At 41.2% G+C, this 26,621-nt stretch overlaps 1 protein-coding gene across 1 annotated transcript in view; it reads left to right on the top strand.

Annotated features, from left to right (window-relative positions):
• Window positions 1–26,621, top strand: part of TTC27 (tetratricopeptide repeat domain 27) — a 747,788-nt gene that overhangs the window by 690,573 nt on the left and 30,594 nt on the right. The window contains exon 20 of the mRNA XM_082252288.1: window positions 19,858–19,958. Coding sequence (XP_082108414.1) covers window positions 19,858–19,958 — 101 coding nt within the window. The remainder of the gene's footprint in view (window positions 1–19,857; window positions 19,959–26,621) is intronic.

Genomic DNA, 26,621 nt, shown 5'->3' with positions numbered 1-26,621 from the left:
GCTGCTAAAGCTAAGGGACCTCGCAACAAGCGAGGACCTTTCTTTACCGCCCATAAAGGGTTCGCACGCCCGGCTGGAACAAGCGGGAAAGGCAAGACTCCTCCAGGAGGGTTCAAGAAAGGCTGGTCGGACAAACAGAGGACCGACTCAGCCAAACCCGAAGCAAAGGATTACACAGCCTGAAGGTGCGCCCCCACCCGGGTTGAGGGTGGGGGGACGTTTTCACCGGTATTCAGGACATTAGATCGAGCATCGACTACTACTACCGGTGCGATTCTTCCCTTCCAACATTTAAGTACTACAGGGAGCGGTAGTCACTGTTCCCTGAATAGATCTTTTCCTTTACCTTTTCCTAAAATTAGTCTCAATTCCCCACAGGAATCGGATCTGGTTGACCAGACAGACCAAGAAGCCTCTAGCCGGGTGACTTCGGTCCCTGAGATTCAACCAGGAGAGATCACTGTTCCTGATAGGAATCAGGTGTCGGATAAATGTGTGGGAACAGAAAACGACCAGACTTTGTCGGATGGTCGGGGCCAGATAGCTCTAGGGACGCCTGGTTCAGATCTCGTCAGTGCCAGTGGTCCTAGAAATTCTAGGCTGGCCGACTTGGACTTGCTAGTCGCGGACGTTCCGTGGGAACTGCGTCTCAGGGAGTATCTGCGGTCTCGAGGACCAATCTACCATTGTGCTTTACAGTCGCTGGTTTTAATGGCCTGGCCATTGAGACCCAAGTACTGAAGGACAGAGGGTTGTCAGCTTCAGTCATTCCTACCCTTATTAAAGCAAGGAAAGCGACTTCCAGCAGAGTCTATTATCACACATGGAAGACTTATATCGCGTGGTGCGAATCTTTAGGATTTCCTCGACGTACCAATTCGGTGACTAGAATATTGGCCTTTTTGCAAAAAGGGGTTGAGCATAAGCTAGCCTTGAGCACCATCAAGGGTCAAGTTTCAGCATTAGCAATTTTCTTTCAGAAACTTTTAGCTACCAAGTCCTTGGTGCGGAATTTCATCCAGGGGGTGCGGCACCTGGCTCCACCAGTCCGCGCGCCCTTACCGCCCTGGGATCTTAATTTGGTTTTGTCGGTTCTACAGAAACCTCCTTTTGAAAACATCAGGGAGATTCCCTTGCTTACTTTATCCCAGAAGGTGGCCTTCTTGGTGGCTATCACTTCTGCACGCAGGGTGTCAGAACTGGCTGCTTTATCATGCCAGTCCCCATACTTGGTGATTCATAGGGATAAGGTAGTACTCCATCCTAAGCCATCCTTTCTTCCTAAGGTGGTTTCAGATTTTCATCTGAATGAAGATATTGTACTACCTTCCTTGTGTCCTCAGCCCAATCATCATTGGGGACATGCGTTGCATTCCTTGGATGTGGTTCGGGCAATCAGGGTATACCTAAAGGCTACGGAATCGTTCCGTAAGACGGATTCACTTTTTGTGATCACGGATGGCCCCAGAAAGGGGTTGCCTGCATCTGCCGCAACTATTGCCAAATGGATTAGACAGACGGTGGTACAGGCTTATTCTATTAAGGGTCAGAGTCCTCCGTTCCCTGTTAGGGCGCACTCCACTCGAGCGCTCAGTACTTCCTGGGCCTTTCGCCATCAGGCGTCAGTGGTCCAGGTATGTAAGGCGGCCACCTGGTCGTCGGTACATACCTTTACAAAATTTTATAAAATTGATGTGATGGCATCGGCGGATGCCTCTTTTGGCCGCAAAGTGCTGCAGGCCGCAATTTGAGGAGACCGGTGGTCTACCTCGAGGGTTTTTTTCTGTTGAAAAATTTTTTTGTTGAGTCTCATCATTAAGGATGAGCATTGTAAACTTCTAGTTGGCACCGGTTGGGCCTTCTAGATTTGGATTTGATTTCCATTTTCCCACCCCTCATTTGTGATACTGCTCTGGGACTTCCCGAAGGTGCTGTATCACCGAGGACTACGTCTGTCAATGAGCGATAGAGAAAAATGGATTTTTGTAAAATCTTACCGTAAAATCCTTTTCTCTTAGCTCATTGACAGACGTAGTACCCGCCCCTCTGTTTTTGAGTTGGGTTGGGTTAAATTCTCTAAGCACTGCTCTTGTGACATAACTGATTTGCTGTGGCGGAGAGAGAGAGGATATACCCTCGGGGACTGCCCCTGGGGTGTGGCCAGAGCATTTTTATTTCCTGTCTAGTCCTGCTCCTGTGGAGGCAACATAACCCGAAGGTGCTGTATCACCGAGGACTACGTCTGTCAATGAGCTAAGAGAAAAGGATTTTACGGTAAGATTTTACAAAAATCTATTTTTTTTCAACCTGACTAACTATGTAACCTTGGTCTAGGTTCTAAGGAACTGCACAAGAACTCAGAGATTAGCACTTGCACTTTTGCATGTATTTTAGTACAGTTGTTGCTGGAAAATGTTTAGTGCTAGGTCAAGTTCACAATGTGTGCACTGTAGAAAGTAATTTAACAACTATAGGCTGTTCTTTCCTTACTTGACCCAGACTAGTAGTGCTACTTTATGCATGTGTATCACCCTACAAGGTAGGTGGTAGGCAAAGTATAGTGGGCCTTGGCTGCCTAACAGCAGGGCCATGATTTTCAGCTGGGCTGTCATGTCTCCCAGGTGTTGCTATTGAGACTGGGGAGTCTCCCCACTGGCTCCATGAGAAGGGTGCTCAGTGGGCAGTGGAGGAAACCCAATCAGTGGCACATTCAGGCCTGTATCTACCCCAGAAAGGCAGATTCTGCCACACTGGAGTCTGGGAGTGGGTATAAGTTTAAGGTGAACGCATGACACAGTGTCTTTGGCAGGAAGCAGAGTCCCAGGAGGGAGAGTATGGCTGTCTCTCCTCCTGTCAGAAGGATCGGTGGCTTGCCTGAGGATACAGAGTGAGCTGGGCTGCAGAGGGGATCCAGTGTGCCGAGGATTGGTGGAGTTGAGGGGGGCCCAGTTTCAGGAAAGCATTCCAAGTTCGTGAGTACTATAAACTGCCCCTGTGGGTCTGCCTAGCTGACAGAGGGGACCGCTCCGGTGAAGGTCCAAGGAATCCAGCAGATAGCTAGTGGTAGAGGGGGTGCCTTGTGAGAGGACCCTGAAGTGTTAAAGGGGGCACCAGCGGTTGGGCCCTAAAGAGTTAATGTGTACAGCGTGCAGTGTACAGTGTTGAGAGTTGCAGCAGCACAAGCAGTTACAAGGAGATACCTCAGTCAGTGAAGGGCTGGAGGGAGCTGTTTACAGGACTTTTGAGCTTAAGAGAGTGTCAAGAGTCAATTTCACTACAGTCCAGGATCTTTTGAGTTAACCAGAGGGTTACAAGTCAAGCTCTAGCACAGTTCAGTAATAAAGCAATCGTAAAAGCGTCAGTAAGCGTTGGTCAGCATTCAGCTGGCGTCAAGACAGCGCTAACAGGTATTTTTCTACAAAGTGTCCCAGTTTTACCTAGTTGAGCCAGAGGAGTATCCCACTCATTCCCTTCTCCCATCCCCAATATCAAATAAACAAAACAAACCAAAGATGTCGGAATGGTCATTGTCTCAACTCTCACACTTGGGTACTCAGCTTAAATGGGCTGAGGTTTCACCGGTAACAATGGCAGACCCATCTCAGGCCCAATGCCTGGAAAACCTGCTACACATGCATATATTGCTAAACCTTTGCACCATTACTGTTATAGACAGCAACCATTTTCCTAAGTCTAGTTATTGGATTTATTTGTCTCCCATCAAAATGTGTTATATAAAATTTATAAGAGCAGCATTACCTTCAAAGCAGTGCATGTTAGAAACCCTTAATTGCTGTCATTATTGTAAGACCTAAAATAATTGCCAAAAGTCCTAAGAGAATTCTAGTCTTTAAGAAACCTCATAAAATTCCAAACCTGTGCCCAAGTAAATGTGGTTTGCATTAACAGTACTTTGGAAAGATGTAAGAAGTGGAAAAGCCAAACTCTGAAACTACACTTAATACAAGCCACATTTCCTTCCATTTAGTCAATAACCCACTAGGAAAGACAAAAGATCCAATCATGGTTTTGCCAACATGTAGCCATTATTTAAAGGTATGGAAAGGTAGTATTTAAATAGTATTTTTTTCTTTTGAACAGTGTCAGTCAACCGGATATTTATGCAAATAATAGTTCTAAAAACAAAGCTAATAACCTTATTTGTTGAAATCCAACGTGCTACTACCCTCTATGCTAGGGATCCTCAAACTATGGCCCTCCAGCTGTTGGGGAACTACTTATCCGCACTTTAAAACTCTGACATTCACAGACATGACTAGGCATGATGGGAATTGTAGTTCCTGAACAACTGGAGGGCCATAGTTTGAAGACCCCTGCTCTATGCCTTTCGTGAACTACTTCAAAGAAAGGTATGGAATTTAAAAATGTATTTAGAAATATATACAGTAAAACCTTGGATTGCGAGCATAATTCATTCCGGAAGCATGCTTGTAATCCAAAGCACTCTTATATCAAAGCGAATTTCCCCATAAGAAATAATGGAAACTCAGATGATTCGTTCCACAACCATTTATTCATAAATCCTTCAGTTTAAAGTCCCTATAAAAAGATTATAGCATTGCGATAGGTTGTGTAACCATAAAATGTCAATCCACAAATAGCCATTTCCACAAGGGGAATGGAAGCAAAATCCAGTAGGAGCTACAGGGTATCAAAGAGAAGAGAGCCGCCTCTAAGTGTAGCAATATATTCCATTTAATGAAGGTACAACATTTAGCAACTCACATGGTTGATGAATAAAACAGGCACATCTAAGTATGCTGGTATCCGGAGTAAAGCTGTCCACATAGACCGTCTTCTGCACCGCCAGCTGCCAGTCTGTAATCCTGACCGGGAAGACCACCCTGCAGTAAAGCGATCTGAAAGCGAGGGGCAGCATGGAAAGGATGACGTAGATGACGGTGCGGAGGATGGTCCTATGTGGACAGCTTTACCCCTGATGCCTGCATCCTTAGATGTGCCTGTTCCAATCATCAACCACGTGAGTTGCTAAATGTTGTACCTTCATTAAATTTAACCATATTGCTACACTTAGAGGCGCCTCTCTTCTCTTTTATACTCAGCTGTGACTTGAGGCTACTTGTATATCAAGACATCGCTTGTATATCAAGTCAAAATTTATTTGAAAATTTTGCTTGTCTTGCAAAGCGCTCTTAAACCAAGTTACTCTCAAACCAAGGTTTTACTGTATATATATTTTTTTACTATATAATGCTGCACTCAGAACACATATACAACGTATTACACAACACTATTTTTAGATGTACAAGAATTTTTATGAAAGCAGGACTTCTGCGAGTTTGGAATGGTCTTTTAGAAAAAAAAATAATGGTTGTTCTAAGTGCACATTTACAGTGGACTGCTTTTATCACATCTGAAAGTGACATGCTTATTAGGTAAAGGCCTTGCGTTTCTACTGATCTGAACATGCATGGATTTCAAAGAGCGTTTGTTACCTTTGGGTATGCGTATAATATTTAAAGTGATGGTTAATTTAGTATAAATATTGCAGTGCTAATAAAACTACTTCTAAATAGTATGTTCTTAGTGTGCAATATCTGACATCAATAGGAGAATGTTTGGATTTAGTGGGTCCATCAGAACTTATGCAGTTCTTATTGAAAATTTGAGGCCAAATCCTTGCAACAAAAGCTCTGGGACCTTTTTACCTCTTATGGACCAGAACAACTTTTACATCTGCGCTATGAACATATTGATTTGGTAGTTGCTTTGCCATTACCTAAAATATGACTCTAATGTGATTATATATACACAGGTGTTTTATATTGTGGTAGCAGGCACAAGATTCATGTGATTTTACACTGTGTGATTGCTTTGCTTTTTTTTGTCATATGGTAATGATGGTTACAATGGAAGAGATACTGTATATATTAATTGTGGTGATTATAGTGGGAGAGGAGATCAATTATATTTTAATAAAACATTGAAAGACTTTGTAGCAGAAGGGGTTTTGAGCCTGAGAATTTATACCCAAGGTGCATTCATTTTTTCATAATCAGAGAGGCAAATGAGCTGACAAATGTGTTGCTAGTTTTGGGTTGAAGGATGAACAGTCATCAGCGGAGTGAATAAAAAGACACTGAAAATATTTTGTAGAGATTTCATCACTTTGGTGTTTTAACAAAATTTTTTCACTGGCTCTGAAGATATGTAAAGTTGAAGAGACGTGCTATATACAGTATTTCAAATTGAAGTCATAATTGGAGTATAACACTGGGTTATAATTGGAGAACAACTGGAGATATTGGAAGAATTACAGTGTTTAAAATTCACTGATGGCAACAAGTTATTTTTGTGGTCTGTTTTATTTTTCAGCAGAGCTAGAGAAGCTTTTATTTTTGTAATGTTGAGTTGATATAGTGTACATTACCTAAGATAACAAAGTAGGAAATACATTGTTTTTGGGGGACAGTCTAGGCTCTTTTGTTTTGGCAATATTGTTTTGCAAATATGATTTTATTTTCTAGGGCTAACAACCCTGTATTTTATTTTCTATGTAATCTTTGGCCAAAAAGATGTTAAAAATGGAAAATAAATGTTTTTGTTTGCAATTTTGACCAGTGTTAATTAAAAAAAACAGTAGTCTTACCGTCATAAAAAGTAGACATTTTATTTACTAATTATTATAATTATTTAATTATTTTTCAAAATTATATTTATTTGGCATTTTTCTTGGAGGGTTTATGCTCTGCACATACCAGCGGGAGAATGTACATTTTCCAGACCAAGATTGCATCAAAAGACAAGTACACTTTTATTTACACAATGTTATATGGTTGCATAATAGACTTTCTGGCAACTATTTAAGGCTGACATCATTTATCTTTTGTACAGATACAATATATTTGCTGAATTATTGTGAATACAATTGAACAAATGTACATAAGTTACCCCCAATTCCAGTGGATACTACCACAATTGTGTCTGTTTAAAGATTTTTAAATTATAATATGCAATAATCATAAATATTTATCATTCTTGAGGTGCTGATCATCAGTCTGTAGTAAACAAAATAATAGATATATTGTATACCTGTATTGGTTTCTCTTTTGCTTTCTCTTTTTCTCTTTTGTTTTGCATTATGTTGTAAAAATTATTTTATTTTCTCTGTATATTGACGTTTTAGTAATTATAGTTTTACTGTAAATAAAAAGTTTACACTTTATTCTATATCTGTCCTATGAAAAATTACACTATAATGATTTTTTTTTTTTTACATAGCATGGCAAAGTTATGTGCATGTGAAAAAAAGCTTTTTTTAATTCTGTAGTAGTAATTAGGGTTGATTAGGGTAACTAAGAGTTAATAAGTGATTCAATAATAATGCACTTGAAAAAAAAAAAAATCTTGTAAGGTTTAATTAGCTTATGTCCTATGCAGATAAAAGGTCACACCTTTGATCTACATCTATCTGCAAATTACATTTTGATGCTACTACTATGTATCGCATAGCAATTCCTGACTGCTATTTTGTCAGCCAGTAACTTCTAGTAATTTTGGTGGCAGGAGGAAAAGAGCTGATCATAAGAGATCCATGCTAGAAACTTTGTTAAAGGATAGGTTCACCTTTGAAACATGTTACACATTGCACTCGTATTTAGAGTGCCACAGCAAGCGGGGGGTTCATCTCCCAGCACCTGCTGTCACATTTCAAAATTGGTGCGGCTGTTCAGGAATTAGAGCAACATATGTGTACATGGATATAAGTCTGGTTTAAAGACAAAATACAAAGGGTAAATGTAATTAATTACCCTTTGTGTGTAAACAATTACCCTTACATGCACTAAAATTAAAGTATTGCACTGCAGATATTACTGCCGAGCCCAGTTTTTTTCAGTATTTTTAATAAAGCTGAAGGTCATTTTTTTGCTATGCTGCACCAGGAACATTACCTAATGAAGTGTGTCTCCCCACAGCACTGATTTTCTGGTGCTGCAAAAGATTAACATCAGCCACTGCGATTGTGAGAGAGTTGCACCACTGGCCCGTCTCCTCTGTTCATAGAACATATAGTATTCTTTCCCAGAGTGCAATTGGTTTTGTGAATAGAGGGTCGGATGATGTATGACAGTATCCACTGCCTCTAATTCAGAACACTTTACATTCTGGGAACAGAATGCTACATGTTCTGTGAATAGGGGGGGGGGGGTGCAACTCTTTTTGGCGGCTGATATTAACCCCCGCAGCTACAGAATATCAGCATTGTGCGGAGGACACAGCAATTGATTTCAAAACTATGCAGCAGCAAGCCGGACATGGAAAACACTTCATTACATTTATGTCCTTGGTGCTGTATAGCAAAAAAAAAATAAAAAAAATAATTAAACTTCAGCATTAATGATTTAATGGTGAAATAAGCAGCATTGTTGCCATTCATACTAATGGCCTAAAATATTTACAGTATTATTTGGCAGGTTAATGAGGCAGGGTTTTAATTCTCGTAAAACCTGTGTCTAGGGAGGCAGGGTAAGAATTAGGACGTATGCTATTTGTTTTCCCCCATTTTTTGGCCACTTCTGTACTTTTGCAGGTAAATCATTTGTAGGAACTTTAAGGGAAAGTGGTTCAAGGTTTTTTTTTTAAATGAGTCACAAGGTTCTGCAGGTCCGGAAACCTCTTCTTCCCTTTCTTTTGTTTGGTGAATAGTACAGTAATTAGTACTGTGTCTCTGCAAATAGATCTGCATTCTTAATCCATTTTTAAGAGAGACTGTTGTTAGCATTCATGTATCCGAATGACAATGTCTCTTTAAAATACATGTACTGTACTTATCATTACCTTCATTAAATGGAGTCTTGGATCTCTTCTAGAATTACAGAAGCCTTTATGATCTTTGGCATCCAATACTTTCAGGTCTTTTGGATGCCTGCATTTCCTCTTATGGTTCCACCCACCAATCAGTATGTCATTAGTGTCCCTGAAGCTATAAAGAGATTCACCAATGACATGGGTGGGGTAAGTGGATCTGCCACCAGGAGATGCAGGAATTTGACACACTTGGAAAATGTTGAAGATGCTAGCAATGTCTATCTTTCTGAAAGAAAGTGAGACTTCATTCAATGCAGGTGACAAGGATACACATAATACATGTATTTGAAAGAGAAACTGTTGTTAGTATACATGTTTCCTAATAATAGTGTGACCTTAAAGTAATATAATGTAATAAAATATTTTTTTTTCCCCGCTAGTTAGACTCGGGGCTGTGATGTGAACCACTCACTTTCCTGCTAATCTTTGCTTTGACTGCAACAAGTTTCTTCCTAACATCTGTCCTGCTCTTCATTCTGATTTCCTCTGTCTCCTAACCTACAATATTGTAGGTTACAGCCACCCCTCAACTGTTCCATATCTACTGCTGGTGTGGTAGGCTGGTTATGGCTAATTAAGGCTTTCTCTTCTACTATGTGATTACAAAACCGTGTTGTTAACAGAAGGTTAATAGATCATGTTAAATTGTACACCCAGAACTGAATGAACCAGACTTATGACTTCTCCTTTACCTGACAGGTAAGCTTGTTAAAAAAAGGAGCAACCTTTTCTGTGTCTGATATATAGACTATATAAAAGATACAAATGACCGCAAATCATTATAATTTCCTTTAACCATATTCAAATCATCTTTCTCTAAAGGATAATGAAAGATTCACTGAAAACCGAAAGAGGTTTTGCTGTCAATTTAGAAAAGGGATTCTTTCAATAAAAAAAAATGAATTCTTAGATGTGGTGGCTGCATTTTCTTTATTTTTTTAAACTTTTTTTTTCCTTTATTTTCACCTGGTATTCCAGCCAGTAAGTCTGATATTTGTCAACTTACTTTAACAGACCTGGCTGTCCAGATAAAGTGGCAGAGGGTTGAGACAAACCATTTAACACCGACAGGGGTCCTGACAATCTTTAACTTTTATTAATTTATGTATAGCACTGCCCCCTTAAGGACTGCTGGATTTTCACACTTTCGGGTCCCCCTGGGACATTTACAGTCTATCACTTTACTTCTTGGCTCAGTCAATAATCAATCCAGGGGTATGTTGTTGTTTTTTTTTAATTTTTATAAATTAGGGATAGGAGAAGGGATTAGTGGGATACTCCAGATGAACTATGCACAAAGTTTAGAGGACATCTATATGTTGATACAGTCAGGCTGTTGATCCACCTTGCCACTAGGTGGATTTAAGATTAAGTCTCTTGCCAGATGACTTGATGAACTAAAGTTATCTTCAGGACACTCTCCTAGTATCCTCTTTCTTGACCATTGACACCTGTCCACTGACTATCTTACTCCAGGCTGGCCCCCATCAGGTCAGGCCCCTTGACACAATCCCCTGTACTCACGATACTGTTTTTTTAGGGTCTCCAGTGTCTCCCCCCTCAGTCAGCTTTCCTGGACCTCTGGGTTCAGCTCCATTCCTCTGGCCTTCAGGACGACCTCCTGATGGCACATGCCACTGCTACAGAGGAGGAGGCAGCCGCCACCCTCCCCCTGGGACTCTGCTCACCAGCCAAAGACCCCACGGCACATGGGCTCCTGGCTTTTATACAATATCCCAGAATGCACCAAGACAGCCTGTCTCTGGCAATCACCAGGACAAAGCCTATGTATCCATTGGTCAGGTTTCCTCCCACTGTCCAACATGCCTCCCTATTGAACCAGTGTGAAACACTCTCTAGACTCAATGAATCACATACTGAGCACACTGAGTAGACCTCACCAACAGATCCTGCTCTCTGCTAGGCAGAAAGCAATATAGATTTGCCTGCTGCTCCTCTGATAGGCAGATAGAGCCAAAAACTATACTCTCTCACTAGCACCTACCTAGGAGGGTGCTACATATGTAAAACTTTTATCCCAAAAGGAATCCGCTGCTTGCTCAAAGTGCTTATAAAATGTTAGCTGGAGTTCAGCTTCAATTACCCTTTAACACTCCCTCTTAGATTGTAAGCTCTAATGAGCAGGGCCCTCTGATTGCTACTGTATTAAAGTGTATTGTATTTGTACTGTCTACCCTCAAGTTGTAAAGCGGTGCGTAAACTGTCAGCGCTATATAAATCCTATATAATAAATAAATAATAAAATAAAGGAAAAAATGCTTAAAAAATAAGGCTAATGTAGCCACTGCATGTAAGGATTAGTAATATTGTTGAAGACTATATGGAATGTAAAAAAATATTTGGATGTTTTTCTTAAGTTATATTTAATATAAACTGCAGGAGTTTAAAGAGGCATAGGCGTTCTTTTTTTGTTAAGTATGCTTAGCTTTTATACCAGGGTACCCTGGGAATTAGGATTCTGGGCTCTAAATAAGTACGCTAAAGTTGCTTACAGGCATCTGGAGATGCATACTGTCCCATTGCACATGTGATCTTAAACCTGAGATTCATCAGTCAGCAGATGTCAACCAGAGAGCAGGATAACTTTTTATTTGAGACAGATCTAGTTCTACATTCTTATCTCCATTGGTGAGTAGAGGACTTTTTAACTGCACTACAGTAGATGATCATTCAGGTAACAGTGACTACAAAGGTAAATTGGCCTAAAAAAAGAAAAATTCTTTATTAGCACAATTTACAAAACTCAGTCCTGTAAGCTTTCTTTTTAAATTCAGTATTACAACCCATGTCATTTTTCCATTCAACCAAGCATAATCATGTCATGTAGTGAAATAAAACGTATTATGATGTCTCTGTTATAAAGAAAATAATTGCAGATTTTAAATTGGAGTAATTTCTGCTCATTTTAAGTGTTAGCTTCACTTTTATGTGGTTTTCAAAGAAAAAGTGTTGGGTTCCGTTATGGATTTTTCTCCCAGCACATTTTTTACTTAATTGATTCATTAAAGCTGCTACCAGGCATCCTGTAATTAGTTTTTGTCTTACTGTTACTTCCTGCCCTGAGTTCACTGTGTCAGCCACAAAAGAAAGTATGCCCTACTCCCACTGCAGACTTGCGTCACATATTTTACTTGACCTATGTTTCTGAAGCTTGTCATCAGCAAACTAGGCAATGGCTAATTATTTCATTCATTAGAAACATCTACCAGACCCCGTGTGCTGCATGTATGTATGCATGTTTATATATACTAAATATGTCATCAAATTATAAATGATTCATACATCATCAAACTCCCAAGTGCCTCTGCTGCAATTTATTTTTCTAATATGAAGGCTTTTCAACACAGTGTTCTGTAGATATGTGTTTTTGTAATGATGTGTTTATTTGAGAACTGGGCTTTTCTTAACATCTGCTGCAATAAATATATCTGTAAGATAGAGCTGTTGGACATTTTAATTTGGGCTTATTTTTAGTTAGGGTCTTGTTTAGTGGGTAGGACATATAGCTCTGTAACTGGTGCTGCAGAGTTTATAGAATTATAGTTAGGGTACCCACATGCACAGTGAGAATTCTCTAGCCTTTTTTTAAATTTACAGAAGCAGCACAAAAAAATGTAGATGATGTGGTACTTCTGGAGATACACGTGTCAGATTCATTTCCAACTAATATTACATTTTGGGATAGATGCTAGTGGATTCGGTCACTCAGATCTGGTCAGAATGGAACTTCTTCTGTTGCCAGAATATGAATCACTGTGTTGATTTTTTATTCATTTCACATTGCTGATTGTGCTTTAGCAAGGAGGCATAGTTTGAAACTCCAAAAGGATGGTGTTTCCATTGCAGTCAACAATAGGGAATCTAATAAGCCCTACAGAATAAATAAAAAAACTGAAATTTCAGTTTTGAAGGACCAGCTTCTACATGAAGATTAAATAATACAAAAAAAGTGGAGCACCAGCTGTCATTCAATGAGATGTCCTAACTAACTGAACATGTAGTTTAAAACAAAGTAACTTCCTAAAGCATCCATGATAAAGGTAGTTATCTACTCTGACAATATATTCTGTTTTTACTCTAGTTCTTTATTTTATGGGACCCCATATTAAATTAAAAGTTTTGCTTCACTTACGGTATCTTGTAGATTTAGTACCTACCTATTCAAAGCTTTGACAATTTGGATGGATTTTGGGCATACTACTAGTGGATTATATAGAATTAGATGACATCCGTGTTGATAAAAAACAGTAAACTAGACATGGGTTCTGCACGCAGGAGTTCAGCAAACCAAACGCAGTCCAAATAAAATATATACCGTACTGTGCATACGTTTTAGACAGGTAAGAAGAAATGCTATAAAGTAAGAATGCTTTCTAAAAATATAATTTAATTGCTTATTTTTATCAATTTACAAAATGTTAAGGGAAACAGAAAAAAAAAAACGCTTTTCGGAGGCTAGGTACAGCCTCCATCAGGAAGGAGGTAGTACCTAGCCTCTGAAATGTGTTCCTGGTTGGCTCCTTCGTCACAGTCATCTGACCGATTGTCTTCCACGTGGAGGCTTCCCAGCTGCTCATGCAAAAAGACAGTTAAAAAATGGTGCAAATAAAATATTTACAGAAAAAAGGTATTCCAAAGAAAAAAGCAAAAAAGGTTAAAGAATGAGAAATACTTATCAAGTCCTGGTTCAGCAAAGGCCAATCAATGAGCAAGATAGGTCAGTGGCTCTTAAGTCTTTGCAGATGTTCCTTGTTTTGATGGTAAAAAGTAGAGCTCTAGACTGAAGATGCAGTCCCTCTTTTCTGGTCCTTGAGGAGGGCGTGGAAAGAACTGATCTGATCAATCAAGAGGTCTGAGATGGGCTGTCACCATGTTTATGACCATGTAGCTGCCCTCCCACAGATACCATTTTTGATACGTTTTTTAATAGATATTAAAATCTTAAAAATACCTTCAGGTTACAGTCTGGTAACGTGTATATTATTGTCTGGCAAGAAATTACCTTTTAGATTAATCCAAATATAATGGGTATCGGATGGCTATTTCAGCTAAGAGGGGTGATGGGCCTAATACACTCCTAGGATATTGGTGTTTGGGCTTAAAATGCTGCTAATTAACAGACACAGATAAATATGTCCTTATTTTGGCTGTACTGTTGTTATCTCAGGAGTTATGAAATACAGTGTGGTTTGGTTCTACAAGGAAAGATACACAGCAATGTATATTGGCCACCTACTCCAGCTAAGTTATTTACAATGAGTGATAAACCCAGGAAGTGTGCTCTCCTCCAATGATCAGGCTTGTGCTGACACGTGAGCCCCCTGGATGTTTATTGTGCTGCATTTCTCCTTCCCTCAGCTCTTATAAGGCTGAGAACAGAAGGAATGTGAGAACCTATTAAAAAAAAAAAAGGGAGGGGCGAAAAAGGTATTAATTTTTATTTCTACACACAAATGTTTTGCCTTTTTTGTTTCTATTTTAAACGGAACAAGTTATTTTACAAGGTGAGGGTTTACAATAACGTTATCTTTCCCATGTAATCCCCCCCTCCTCTGGGTTGGCTGACAACTTGAAAAAAATACGCCAAACCATGACCAAATCTCTCTATTGTGGTCAAGTCATCTTATAAAAGTTTTCTGGCAACAAGCATTTACCTTTAACTGGCAAAAACAGGCCCTTAGAGCCCCTAACATGCTTATTTCACAGCCCTATGCACCAAGACAAAAACTCGAATCTCCCCCTCTCTAAATAGGAGCGTGTGTGTTCTCATTCTCTAAAAGGCCACTCTACAACAATGGCTGTACCCCAAAACTCCCAACTTAAATTAATTTTATTGTTTAACATGATGACTCTGGGCAAACCTAATGCAGCAAGTTTCTTCAGTTGCTGCAGGGCTGGAAGGAGCCCCTTTTGAGGCTTTCTGGTCTGGCTAATACTCGGCAGTGCCATAGAAGCCATACCTTGACCCCACTGAGAGGAAGAAGCAGGGGTTGCCTGTAAAGTGTAATTGGACAACAAGCTCTGTTGAAAACTCTCACATAGACACCTGTGTGTATTGTATTTGGCTATTAGAGAGGGGAAGACTAGTGGAAACAGCATGTTCTCTGAATTTTGCTTCTCTGACCCCAGTGTGCATGTGTGGGCCCCTCATGACTTCAGCTGCATTGCGTTTAGGCTTCTCTTGTGTGGGAGCCTAATGGTGCTTACGCTGCTCCCATCCTTCCCCAAGGAATTAACTTGCAGGGCTCTTATTGCAACACTAGTTGGTGGCATGATGGGGAGCTGCACCTTGTTTGAATATGGCACCCTAGTAGCCCTTTTTTTCAGCTGTTTGGTCTCTTTGGTCCCACTCATCTTGTGCAAGTCTCTTTCTGGGGTTCATACTATGTGTGCATGTGCTGTCTTCCTGTGCACATGCAGACTTTGCTGCCTTTCAATTATCATCTCTGCCTATACACTACATCCACCATCCTCTGTACATATACCTGGGCTCCCTGCTGCCTTACAGTGACCTGGTCATAGATTGCATTAAGCCTTACTCCTCCAGCATCAGTTTGTGGGCATTTCTTGTGAGTAATCTCTCACTTGCATAACTAGGATGGTGAGTTATAACAATGGGGCATTGGCAAATTGTAGGATTCTCTAACTGTGCTGGGGGTACTTGCAGTGTAACCCTTAAAGGAGTTGTAAAGTCAGGAAGGTGTTTTTTTTAATTTTTAATGCATTTTATGCATTAAGATAAAAAGCCTTCTGTGTGTAACAGCCCCCCCCCCAGCACCCCCTAATACTTACTTGTGCCCCCTCTCTGACCAGTGATGTCCACGAGTCCCTCAGCCGTCCTGGGACTCATTCTCCTGATTGGCTGAGATACAGCCACGGTGCCATTGGCTCCCATGGCTGTCAACCAATCAGAGTGAGGGGGCGGGGCTGAACAGCAGCTCTTGTCTGAATGGACACATGGAGCTGCAGCTCGGCTCAGGTGCCCCCATAGCAATCTGCTTGCTGTGGGGGAACTTGATAGGAGGGAGGGGCCAGGAGCAGGAATGAGGGACCCGAGAAGAGGAGGATCCAGACTGCTCTGTGCAAACCCAACTGCACAGAGGAGGGAAGTATAACATGTTTGTTATTTAAAAAAAAACAGACTTTACAATCACTTTAATGAACCTGAAATGAGGAGCATGGACGACTTCCCAGCACTCCTCAGAGTCTTCCCTAAACCTTTCAGGGGTAATTCCTTCATATTTTATATCTAGGGAGGAATTCTCTGCTACTTAGTCCTAATTATGAAAAAAAATTAACTGACTTAGAACTTAGAAGTTGCAAGCATACTTACACTCCCTCTCCTTCAGAGTCCATCTCTGTTTTTCCTGGAACTGCGGCTGTTTCTGCACAGTCAGCTAAGAATGAAGAGGATTGTACATAATCCTTATATGAGGAGTTGGTACAGGGGGAGTCTCAATCCACATACTGTAACTCCAAAACCTAAGGATATTACAATATTCCTTGTTGATGCAGTCTGCACATGACTAGACCTGGAGCTACCTGTTTCAGCTATATCAGCTATCAGCTTGGGTTCTTTTAAACATCTCCTGCTTGTTAAGACTTTTCCAGTACATTCATTTATGCAAGCTGTTTGGTAAAGAAGAATCTTGATAAAGACTTTGCTTCTTCCAGACTCCTCTAAGCAGCTGTTAACACCTGTGCAACTTGTCATGGGATTGGACAGTTTCAAATCATATAACAAATCGCACCCCATTACCAGCAATGGAACTGTTCATATTATATGAAAAAGGTTCCTGCACTACTTTTTGCCGATTTCATTGCAACTTGCATAGACCTTTGTTAAATTAAGTTGCAAGGCGCAATGCAATCGGCAGTGAAAATCGCAATGGTGTGCTGCTTTGAAATGGCCTGAAGTATCGCGATTTCAAAGCCACACTAGTGTGAGCCATGGCTAAAAGTCCTTCCTCACCTGATATGCAGGATTGAGATGAAGGGCATTCCAATGATTCAGATTTTACTGGCCCAGACAAACAAAGCACTTTAGTCTCTTTAGACTCCTGGCAGACTCTCCTCCCAGATCTTCTGTCCCAAGGACCAATTTACCAGTCTGCTTCTTGGTCGCTAGCCTTAATGGCCTTAAAGTCTAACATTCCATCTGGATGCCTCATTTCTCATGGTGCAAGGCAAGAAAAATTCCATCTCAGAAAGTACTTTGTGGAATGCAATCCTGTCTTTTCTCCAGTTTGGCTTTGAATACCATCACGGTCAAATCTCAACCTATCATTTATTTTTTTAAAGACTGCTTGTCTCTCAGTCCATAGTGAAGGTTTTCCTGTAGCTTGTTGCTCCAATTATTTTTCCTATATGTCCCCCAGTTAAATTGTGTGATCTTAACCTGGCTTTGTCAGTTCTTCACAAACAGCCCTTGAAACCTTTCAAGGATATCTCTCTGTCTACTTTCACTCATAAGGTTGCCATCCTCTCTGCAAGGTGAGTTTCTGAGTTGGTGGCCCTAAAGCAGTATTAAACTTAAAAGCAACAATATAATGTATAGAAGCTTACCAATCATTAGATGTAGTGGCTGTATTCGTTTTCTTTGTTTAGGCATGTTTCTCCTGGTTTCCCCTGATGATCTGGCTAGTAATACACCTTCTGTACCATACAGAAACCACTTTGGATGAAGGAGCACAGGAGGCAGATTTGGACAGCAGAATTGTTAGTCTGGGGGAGGGTGTGTTAGATATACTAACAAATTGAAGCTGAACACCAGCTAACACTTTTTAATCAGCTACAGCCGTTTTCTTCTTGTTTTTTTTTTTGGTGGGGGGAAGGTTTTACATAAATAAACACTGATTATTTTAACCACTTGCCTACCGGGCACTTTCACCCCCTTCCTGCCCAGGCCAATTTTCAGCTTCCAGTGCTCTCACGCTTTGAATGACAATTGCGTGGTCATGCTACACTGTACCCATATGAAAGTTTTATCATTTTTTTCACACAAGTAGAGCTTTCTTTTGGTGGTATTAAATCATCTCTGGGTTTTTCTTTTTTTTTGCGAGTAAATTTTGAAAATAAATACATTTTTCTCCTTCACTGATGTGCGCTGATGAGGCGGCACTGATGGGCACTGATGGGCTGCACTGATGGGCACTGATGAGGTGGCACTTATGGGCACTGATGAGGTGGCACTGATGAGGAGGTACTAATATGCCGCACTGATGAGCACTGATAGGCGGCACTCATGAGCACTGATAGGTGGCACTGCTGGGCACTGAGAGGTGGCACTGCTGGGCACAGAGGTGGCACTGATGGGCACTGAAAGGCGGCACTGCTGGACACTGATGGTTGGCACTGGACACTGACGGGTGCCACTGATGAGCACTGATGGGCAGCACCATCAGTGCCCACACTCAGTGCCCATAGTGCTGCCAGTCAGTGCTCATCAGTGCCTAGATGAGCAGGCACTGACTGGCAGCACTATGGGCACTGATGGGGGGCACTGATGGAGGGCACTGTGGGCACTGATGGTGGGCACATTGTATTTTATTTACCTCTGTTGTAATCAGGGCACTGGTAATCAGTGCCCTGATTAAATTTTTCTGCGTCCCTGATCGGCTCTGCTCCTTCCTCACACGCAGTCTCTGTGTGAGGAAGGAGAGCTGGCGATGAGAGATGATCTCATATGTTTACATATGAGATCATCTCTCATTGCATGGGCCGATCACGTGGTAAATGGCCGCTGTGATTGGCCATTTACCACGATCTGTGATTGGCTGTGTCCAAGGGACACGGCCGACACAGATTTTCCCCGATGCGCGCTCGCGGGAGCGCGCGGGGAGTCTGTTACTGGGAGGCCGTTTAAAGATGGCCTCCCGGAATTTTGAGTCCGCGCTGTAGCCGTCTTTCGGCTATAGCGCGGGCCAGAAGAAGTTAAGCACCCCTGCCAGAGTTATATGATCTGTCTCATCCCTGTAAAAACAACACACTTACTGGTGGGATCATCAGATGAAAATAGAAGAAAGCAAGCCGAAAAAAAGGAAAGTAATCCACCCATGGCATCTAAAAATTGGCAAACCCGCAATACAATAAATGTTTGCTTTTGGATTTAATACTACTTTAACCTGTAAAGAACCCTGTCCTGTGCAAGACAAGGTTGTCTTTAAGATCAATGCCCTTTTTATTCCTCAGGTGGTGTCTTCTTTCACATCCACAAGAACATTGTTCTTCCTTCTCTTTTTTCTGCTTTGCAAAATCCAAAGGAGATTTTACACAATTTTGTGGATAGGGTAGGGGCTGTTCATGTCTATAAGTCAGCTAGAGCGCCCTTTAAACAGTATGACTCTCTATTTGTCATTCCTGAAGGTCCCCATAGGGGACAGCCTGCTTCTCGTTTCACTGTCGCCAGGTGAATTCAGCAATGCCTCATTCAAACCTATGGACTTTAAGGACAAAAGTCCACCTTTCCCCATCAAAGCGCACTTCACCAGGTCAGTGCTTCTAGGGCATCTAGCACTAGCTTCAACAACAAAAATAGCTTAGCAGAACTGGAGTTGAATCTAACTCTTGGCACTCTTTACTGTCAACATGACATCACCCTGACTTACTTTCTTGGGTGCTAGTTTGGAAGCCTAATATTAGCATAGCTGGTATAGGTTGAATGTTTGTTTCTGGTTTCTTTTGCTATTCAGACATAAACTGTTTATATACTGTACTTGTACTGTATGTCTTTAGGCACCCAGTACCCTCAGAGTTTTTTTATATTGATCCAATCAAGGTTTTTCCCTCTTAAGATAATCTCTGTTTGGAACAATGTCATGGCACCACACCATTGAATTAATGCATAATATGTCATAAATTAAATTAAATAAATTTGTCACATCATGTTTGTCATCTGTTATTGCTTTGTTATTTTGTCATATGCAAAATCATAATAAAACATCGGATGCAGTGACTGGAAATGGTATCTCTTTTTGTATATTGTAGTGTCAATGAAATGCAGCAAGAACAAGTCTAATCCACAAGAAGCTGTGCAGATACTGTCCTCAGCACGTCTTAATCTACGTGGCTTATCATCTAAAGCAAAGGTTAGTCCAACAAAAAAAGTTTACGACCTTACTATATTTGCAAATTACAGGTGCATCTCATAAAATTTGAATATCATCAAAAAGGTAATTGTTTTCTGAAAAAAAAATTTAAAAAGTGAAACTCATATATTTTATATAGCTGCGTTACACACACAATGATATATATTTCAAGCATTTCTTTCTTTTAATTTTGATGATTATGGCTTACAGCTAATGAAAACCCAACATTCAGTATCTCAGAGAATTGGAATATTACAAAAGACCAATAAGAAAAGGGATTTTTAATACAGGAATGTTGGCTTACTGAAAAGTATGACGGTATAGTAGGCAACCAATACTTGGTCAGGGTTCCTTTTGCATGAATTACTGTATCAATGCAGCATGTCAGATAGGCGATCAGCTTGTGGCACTGCTGAGGTGTTATGGAAGCCCAGGTTTCTTTGATAGTGACTTACAGCTCATCTGCATTGTTGGGTCTGGTGTCTCTCATCTTCCTCTTGACAATACCCCACAGATAATCTATAGGGTTTAGGTCAGGCAAGTTTGCTGGCCAATCAAGCACAGTGATATCGTGATCATTAAACCAGGTATTGGTAGTTTTGGCAGTGTGGGCAGGTGCCAAGTCCTGCTGGAAATGAAAGCACCATCTCCATAAAGCTGGTCAGCAGAGGAAAGCATGAAGTGCCCTTGAATTTCCTGGTAGAGGGCTGCTCTGACTTTAGACTTTATAAAACACAGCGGACCAACACCAGCAAAAGACATGGCTCCCCAAATCATCACAGACTGGAAATTTTGTATTTCACGTGGAGAGGCACAGAATCCAAGTTGCATGAGGTCCAGTGTGAAGTTTCCACTGTCCATGCTGATTTGGGGATCTGCTGGTGTTTGAAGACCACCCCCCCCCTTTTACAATGTATGTATAAGTGCTTGCAAGTGCAATAAATCTTTGAGAAATCATTTCATCCACAGGCTGACTAGTAGATTCATTGTAGTGGTGAAGATTTCTCCTGGAGACTCCGCCCTTACACAGAACCGACTTGACTGAACTATAGGTAGTCAGGGGCTACCAAGAGGAGGGGTTGACCCAACCACCTTCAGTGTTAAGCCTCGTACACACGCACCGATTGTTGGCTGTGAATTTTCGGCCAGCGTCCGATCGGCCGATTGTCGGCTTGTTAGTATGATGCTTCCGACAACCGACTGCGACTTTTCGGCCGAACAAAATCTGGTGTGCATGCTATAAAATTTTTGTTGGCCGTCACCAGAACGGCCGATTGTTCTTCAGTCAGTACAGATTTCAGCAGATAAAAATGTGATGAGCAAGACTGGGCATGCTCAGAGAAGAAAAAACACACGAAAAGTAAACCAGAACATGACATCACTTCTGTAGTTGGTTGTTGTTGGCCGACAAAATTCGTGTGCAGTCTAGAGCACATTTCAACCAACACAACAACACTGGACAAAAGACGGCCGATCGGTCTGCCAACAATCGGTGCGTGTGTAGGAGGCTTTAGTCCACTGTTATTAATTAAGTCCAAAGTCAGCGCATGCATTTTTTGAATTGAATGACTGAAATAAATTACCTTTTTGGTGATCTATTTTTTTGAGATGCACCTGTATATTCAACCTTTTTTATCTTGACAGGTGATCCATGAGAATACTAAATTGTGGAAAAAGATTGTTGATTATAGGTTCACAAATATAAGAAAACAAATGTAGCTACTATTTAGTTAAATTAATAGCTCACACATGTTGCTTTCCAGTTCAGAGATATCCATTTGCCACATCGAGCTCTTCATTAAAGAAAACTGTTAGGGTTCCAAAATTGGCTAAGATCAGACAGCAAGACTGAAAACCTGTATTTTTTTTGCTTCTACCATGAACCCCTCCAATCAGGGGTATATTTTTTAAACGAAGCCGCGACTTCTCGCTCTTCAGAGATTTGACTAACCCAATCATCCCTCCATAGATGAGAATGCCTCAGTAGTGGGTGACACTTTGATTAGATAGTGGGAGGGTGGTGGTGGTGTATAACACTTCAATTTGTGGAGAAAGGGGCATCCAGGACAAACAGAATGGATTTATAAAGCATTTTTGTAGTGCTCTTAAAGTGATTTTAAACACAAGTTGTTTTTTTTTTATATTAGATAATTAGGGTAGGACCTTCACTTTAGCTTGTCCTGCCATTATTTTTCTTCTGTTCCTAATTTTCACATTCTCCCCTGACCACTGATGCCAATTTCCACTATACAGGGAGTGCAGAATTATTAGGCAAATGAGTATTTTGACCACATCATCCTCTTTATGCATGTTGTCTTACTCCAAGCTGTATAGGCTCGAAAGCCTACTACCAATTAAGCATATTAGGTGATGTGCATCTCTGTAATGAGAAGGGTGTGGTCTAATGACATCAACACCCTATATCAGGTGTGCATAATTATTAGGCAACTTCCTTTCCTTGGTCAAAAGAAGGACTTGACAGGCTCAGAAAAGTCAAAAATAGTGAGATATCTTGCAGAGGGATGCAGCACTCTTAAAATTGCAAAGCTTCTGAAGCGTGATCATCGAACAATCAAGCATTTCATTCAAAATAGTCAACAGGGTCGCAAGAAGCGTGTGGAAAAACCAAGGCGCAAAATAACAGCCCATGAACTGAGAAAAGTCAAGCGTGCAGCTGCCAAGATGCCACTTGCCACCAGTTTGGCCATATTTCAGAGCTGCAACATCACTGGAGTGCCCAAAAGCACAAGGTGTGCAATACTCAGAGACATGTCCAAGGTAAGAAAGGCTGAAAGACAACCACCACTGAACAAGACACACAAGCTGAAACGTCAAGACTGGGCCAAGAAATATCTCAAGACTGATTTTTCAAAGGTTTTATGGACTGATGAAATGAGAGTGAGTCTTGATGGGCCAGATGGATGGCCCCGTGGCTGGATTGGTAAAGGGCAGAGAGCTCCAGTCCGACTCAGACGCCAGCAAGGTGGAGGTGGAGTACTGGTTTGGGCTGGTATCATCAAAGATGAGCTTGTAGGGCCTTTTCGGGTTGAGGATGGAGTCAAGCTCAACTCCCAGTCCTACTGCCAGTTTCTGGAAGACACCTTTTTCAAGCAGTGGTACAGGAAGAAGTCTGCATCATTCAAGATGCAGACTTCTTGAGATATTTCTTGGCCCAGTCTTGACGTTTCAGCTTTTGTGTCTTGTTCAGTGGTGGTCGTCTTTCAGCCTTTCATACCTTGGCCATGTCTCTGAGTATTGCACACCTTGTGCTTTTGGGCACTCCAGTGATGTTACAGCTCTGAAATATGGCCAAACTGGTGGCAAGTGGCATCTTGGCAGCTGCACGCTTGACTTTTCTCAGTTCATGGGCTGTTATTTTGCGCCTTGGTTTTTCCACACGCTTCTTGCGACCCTGTTGACTATTTTGAATGAAATGCTTGATTGTTCGATGATCACGCTTCAGAAGCTTTGCAATTTTAAGAGTGCTGCATCCCTCTGCAAGATATCTCACTATTGGCATTTTTCCACTGCAAGTACCGGCTAGTACCGGCTCGGCTCTACTCGGCCCTGCTTGGCCCGGTTTGCTTTTCCACTGCGGTACCGCATGGTATAGTGTCGGAACGGTTCGGTACGGTACGGTATAGGTTTGCTTTTCCACTAAAGTAGTACTAAAGTTAAGTGGGTGGGATAACAACGGGGTGGGTGTGATTCTCTGACCAATCAGTGGCTAGTAGTGACTGCATGCAAAGGATTGTGGGATATGGTACCAGTTTGGTACCTGTTGGAACCACAATCGAGTAGGTACTGTTTTTTCAGAGCCGTACCGTTCGGTTCCATGCAGTGGAAAAGCAAACCTATACCGTACCGAACCGTTCCGACCCTATACCATGCGGTACCGCAGTGGAAAAGCACAAAAGCGTGCCGAGCCGGTACGGTTCCATGCAGTGGAAAAGCGCCATATTTTTGACTTTTCTGAGCCTGTCAAGTCCTTCTTTTGACCCATTTTGCCCAAGGAAAGGAAGTTGCCTAATAATTATGCACACCTGATATAGGGTGTTGATGTCATTAGACCACACCCCTTCTCATTACAGAGATGCACATCACCTAATATGCTTAATTGTTAGTAGGCTTTCGAGCCTATACAGCTTGGAGTAAGACAACATGTATAAAGAGGATGATGTGGTCAAAATACTCATTTGACTAATAATTCTGCACTCCCTGTAATAGTCACCTGCACACACAGATATCCCCCTAAAATAGCTAAAACTAAAAACAAACTAAAAACTACTTCCAAAAATAGTCAGCTTTGATATTAATGAGTTTTTTGGGTTCATTGAGAACATGGTTGTTGTTCAATAATAAAATTAATCCTCAAAAATACTCATTTGCCTAATAATTCTGCACTCCCTGTATAGGGTGGCTCCTTGGCTTGACTTCCAGGGTCATATGGAGCCACGCCCTAAGCCACCATTTTGATGCTCGCTTCCAGAATGTCATGCACCTACAGGCATTATGAGACCAATAGAAGCACCTCCTGCACGCTAACACTTTATAAGCAGTTACAGGAAAACTTTTTTTTTACTTTTGGAAAAAAGGTTTTACATTAATAAATAAATTATGATTGTAAGCACTTCATGTCAGTAGTAAATGGTTTATCTAAACCCTGTAACTGCTACATCTGCTACATAGCATTTTCTGTTGAAAAACAACAGGGTTACCTGCGAGATCACTAGGTGAAAATAAAGGAATGAAAGCCTAAAAACAGAAAACAAATGCAGCTATCACATCTAAGAATTGAGAGACTGCATTATAATAAATATTTGCTTTTAGGTTTAATACTACTTTAAGCATTTGTTTTAAGATGTACTCCTGCTTATTCATTCCTCCTATATTATATCAGCTGTGGCAAGAAACTTACACACAAACTGTATTTTTGTTTTTTTTAATATTGCTTTAAGCTCACAGAGTAACTGCATTCACCAAGGGTAACAATTTGGGCTAGTTCTGTATTTATTTTCCAGGAAATTTTAGATAATCCTGGTTGTCTAAATCCTTGTGGTAATATCAGTTATGAGCTAATGAAAGTGATTGCACACTATAATTGTAATCTACTGTGGGCATCAACCTAAACCCAATCTTTTTGCTTTAATTGTAAAACAGTCAACAGGAAATTCTATTCTACTGAACATTTCTTGATTGCATTTCCTAATTATGAACTTAAAAGATCTTACACTTATTACCCCATCACTTTTCTTTATATCGTAGTATATGTTTTGCTTTTTAGGAATTTCACTGCTAGAATCCTGTGTCAGCAGACATATTTACTACCAAGATCATTTGTTTAAAAGATTTTAAAGAACTGTATGAGCCCTATTTCTACAACAGCACAATTTTTCGGAATCTGGGAAACATTGGTGTACAGAAATTAGATGAATATAATGTTAACCACTTCAGCTCCGGAAAAGTTTTGCCCCCTTAATGACCAGGCCATTTTTTGCGAATCGGCACTGCATTACTTTAAAAATTGCACGGTCGTGCTTCGCTGTACCCAAATACAATTGATGTCCATTTTTTCGCACAAATAGAGCTTTCCCAAAAAGCGTATTTTAATTGGTTTGCGCAAAAGTTATAGCATTTACAAACTACGGGATAGATTTTTGGACTTTTTATTTATTTTTATTTTTGGCTGCGATCAGCGATTTTTAGCAGGACTACAACATTGTGGCGGGCAGATCAGACCCCTAACTGACATTTTTTGGGGACCAGTGACATTATTACAGTAATCAGTACTAAATCATATGCACTGTTACTGTATAAAGGACACTGGCAGGGAAGGGGCTAGTACATGGGGGTGATCAAAGGATTAAATGTATGCCTATTTGTGCTTACTAACAGGGGGGGGGGGGGGGGGCTCTGTGACAGGCACAGAGAGATCAGTGTTTCAGCTTAGGTACTTTTAGGTACCGCTTTTGGTACTCTTTTCAGTACCAAAAGTGGTAACCTCTAGCCACACTCGATGTTTCACTTTAGTATCCCTATAGTGAAACTTACTTTCTCTATCGCTCATTGACAGACGTAGTCTTCTTGATTCTCAAGAGCTGGGTTATGTTGTCTCCGCAGGAGTAGGACTAGGCAGAAAGACAAAACGTTCTGGCTCCACCTTAGGGGCAGTCCCTGAGGGTATATCCTCCCTCTCTCTGCTACAGGGAATCAGTTTTTTTCTGTCTAGTCAGGAGTAAGGACCTAAGCTCCTTGCTGGGATCTTTTTGGTCCTGGCAAGATTTTTTCTTTAGAAGAAATATTTTTTAGGTAGTTTTTTCTCCAGTGTTTTTCCTGTGAGATCTTCAAGCAAAAAACGCCGGACTGGGCGACACTAGTGGTCACCCCAGCCGGCCTACGAGCGCGCGCAGACCATTGCATTGCGCTTGGTCGGCCGCGACACATTCAAGTAAGTATGCGGGGCCGGGCGACGGGCTGGATGTTGAGATCCAGTGGTCACCCCGGTTTCTGCCTACGAGCGCGTGCAGACCAGAGCTCCGCGCTGGGTCGGCCGCGACGGAGTCCCAGTGGAGGGACTGACCTTGCGAGTTAAAAGTCTCGCTTGGACGCCAGGAACCTGAGAGTCGAGGCGTCCGGAGTGGTCCACAAACCCCCACCCCGGTG

This window comes from Pelophylax lessonae (genome assembly GCF_965119305.1).
Source record: "Pelophylax lessonae genome assembly, chromosome: 3".
NCBI classification, from domain to species: Eukaryota; Metazoa; Chordata; class Amphibia; order Anura; family Ranidae; genus Pelophylax; species Pelophylax lessonae.
Note: the sequence above shows the minus strand (reverse complement) of the source record. Positions and strands in the feature narration are given on the sequence as shown.